The following is a 2500-nucleotide window of genomic DNA, read 5'->3' on the forward strand; positions in this document are numbered from 1 at the left end:
GTGTGTGTGTGTGTGTGTGTGTGTGTGTGTGTGTGTGTGTTGTAAGAAGGTGAGGTAACAGCAGGGGGGGAGGAGAGAAGGATGGGGGGATGAATGATGGAGGAGGGGTAGTGCTACGTAAAACCCGCAGACACACACACACACGCACACGCAATCGACGTCTGGCGCATCGCTTATCCAAACAGATGGTTCCTCGGTGAGTGAACAGCTCGGCTCGCTCTTCTCCTCGGTGGCACATGTGTTTTGTTTGTTTGTTGGGATGAAATCGATGCAGCTGCCACGCGAAAAGGATAAGTGCACATTCTCGTTGTCTCCTTTCGCTTTGGCCCAAGTACCACCACACCGCTCACCACAAGACCGCGTGACATGGATGCTACAACACACACATACACACACCACACACCACACACCACACACCACACACACACACACACACACACACACACACACACACACACACACACACACACACACACACACACACACACACACACACACACACACACACAACGCTGGGTGATTGCTGACCTGCGCCGGTGCAGAATGCCCAGAACTCCGCGGGACCAACGCGGTGATAGACAGAGAGGCCGATGGTGTACATGGCAATCCCATTGAACACTGGTGATGGTGGTGGTGCACGATGTGTTGTGTGTGGTGGAAGTTGTATGGTGTATGGTGGAAGGGGAGGGATGGTAGTGGTAGCATTAGTTTTGAGTGGTCGATGCGTGTGAACAAAGTGATGCTGTGTGGTGAGTTGGCAGTGCCACAACACACGTACGGAGGTGGGGGATGGACGCGTGGCTCAGCGTCGACGTGAACATGGTGCGTATGGAGCCTGAAGGTGATGACAGCAAAGGAAAGCAGCCGTTGAGACAAACGAGACGTTGCTGATTGTTGTGGTATATGCACGTGCAGTCAGTCACACACACACACACACACAGACAACCACACAGACACACACACACACACACAGAGACACACAGACACAAACACACACATACACAAACACACACACAGACACACAGACAACCACAGACACACAGACACAAACACACACGCCAACCTTTGATGGGCGAGTGGACAAAGTTGCGCATCATAAAGTGGTGGAAGCGAGGCAGCTGCCACGCCAGGAACACCATGCCGCACACGCCAAGGAACACTGCGGCAGCAGGAGGAGGGGAGCACGGCGGACATGTGTCATGTGGCGGCAATGAGCACTCAAGCGCGGCCTTGGCGCAGTCGCAACCATTGTCATCACCACAGAACAGTGCACGCATCGTAAAGACGTGAACATGCGCCGACCAAACATGTGCATCATGACATGTGCGCCTCACCGTAGATATCAAACTCCCCCGGTTTGAGCAGCCCGTGGCGCACAGCAAAGAACTGCAGCGGGCAAGCAGTCGTGGCGGTGGTGGTGGTGATGGTGGTGATTGCGCGGTGCATGGTGCATGAGGTTCGAAGCTGAACCATGCACTGTACGTGCACAACGACGTGTGCAGGTACAAACGGTTGCAGGCCCACTTCACGCACAGACACAGACACATACATACTGACCGCTTGGTGCGCTGTGACGTTGGCACCGTGGTCGACGAGCTTGAGGATGTAATCAGCAGTGACCTTGTTGGCGATGTGTTGATAGATATGCCAGTCCTTCTCATAATACGCAGCCCCTACAAAGCCAGCAGCAGTGATCTGTGTGGGCAGGTGTGATGAGGGGAGGGGGTGGTGAAGGTGCAGGCGAGTTGGTGGGGAGGAAGTAGTGGCAACAAAGACACACACATGTACAATCATGTACACAGACAGACACACACATTCACACAGACAGACAGACAGACAGACAGACACACACACACGCACAGACACACACACACACACACACACACACACACACACACACACACACACACACACACACACACACACACACACACACACACACACACACACACACACACACACACACACACACACACACACACACACACACACACACACACACACACACACACACGTGTCCCCAGCTCCTCTGCTCTGTGCAACCCTACCTGGCTGAGCGAGCCATGTGTCGCAGGGCGCTTGGGGCTGCCGTGCTTCGTGCCCAGCAGCGCTGGACTGCCTGTCGCGCAACACGAAACGTCAGCATTGTTGCTTGTTGCAGGAGGAAGTCGTGAACTGTGGAAGTGTGTGTGCACTTTTGCCAAAACCAAACAACTCGCTTTGCGGACAAGGACGAAGGGGATGAAGATGATGAACAACGCTCCTTCTTGCTTAGCAGCAGCAGTGGTGGTGGTGCTGCTGGTCATGCTCGTGGTGAACGAGCAGAAGAGCTGCCTGGGGAAGTCAGTCGTGGGAGAGGACGGCACGGGCGCCTTCCACATCAACACGAGCGATCCGACGAGCCAGCCTGTGTTCGTGAACGGCGTGAGCGTGGATGGCTTGTTTCAGACGATGGACACCTTGCTGAGTACAGTAGCGGCGCAGCAAAGCACGATCGAAG

At 54.7% G+C, this 2500-nt stretch overlaps 2 protein-coding genes across 2 annotated transcripts in view; one reads left to right on the forward strand and one right to left on the reverse strand.

Moving 5' to 3' along the window:
- The window catches only part of PTSG_09061 (uncharacterized protein), a gene marked incomplete at both ends in the record, with an annotated part of 2132 nt that extends 338 nt beyond the window's left edge, over positions 1-1794 (reverse strand). Inside the window, 6 exons of the mRNA XM_004989803.1 lie at positions 529-618; positions 779-835; positions 1064-1159; positions 1335-1386; positions 1558-1695; positions 1789-1794. Of these exons, the coding sequence (XP_004989860.1) occupies positions 529-618; positions 779-835; positions 1064-1159; positions 1335-1386; positions 1558-1695; positions 1789-1794 (439 nt within the window). The remainder of the gene's footprint in view (positions 1-528; positions 619-778; positions 836-1063; positions 1160-1334; positions 1387-1557; positions 1696-1788) is intronic.
- A 269-nt stretch (positions 1795-2063) lies between these two features.
- Positions 2064-2500, forward strand: part of PTSG_09062 (uncharacterized protein) — a gene marked incomplete at both ends in the record, with an annotated part of 1450 nt that continues 1013 nt past the window's right edge. The window contains 2 exons of the mRNA XM_004989804.1: positions 2064-2121; positions 2276-2500. The exon at positions 2276-2500 is cut by the window's right edge and continues 1013 nt beyond it. Coding sequence (XP_004989861.1) covers positions 2064-2121; positions 2276-2500 — 283 coding nt within the window. The remainder of the gene's footprint in view (positions 2122-2275) is intronic.

The sequence above is a fragment of the Salpingoeca rosetta genome (assembly GCF_000188695.1).
Source record: "Salpingoeca rosetta unplaced genomic scaffold supercont1.27, whole genome shotgun sequence".
NCBI lineage: Eukaryota > Choanoflagellata > Craspedida > Salpingoecidae > Salpingoeca > Salpingoeca rosetta.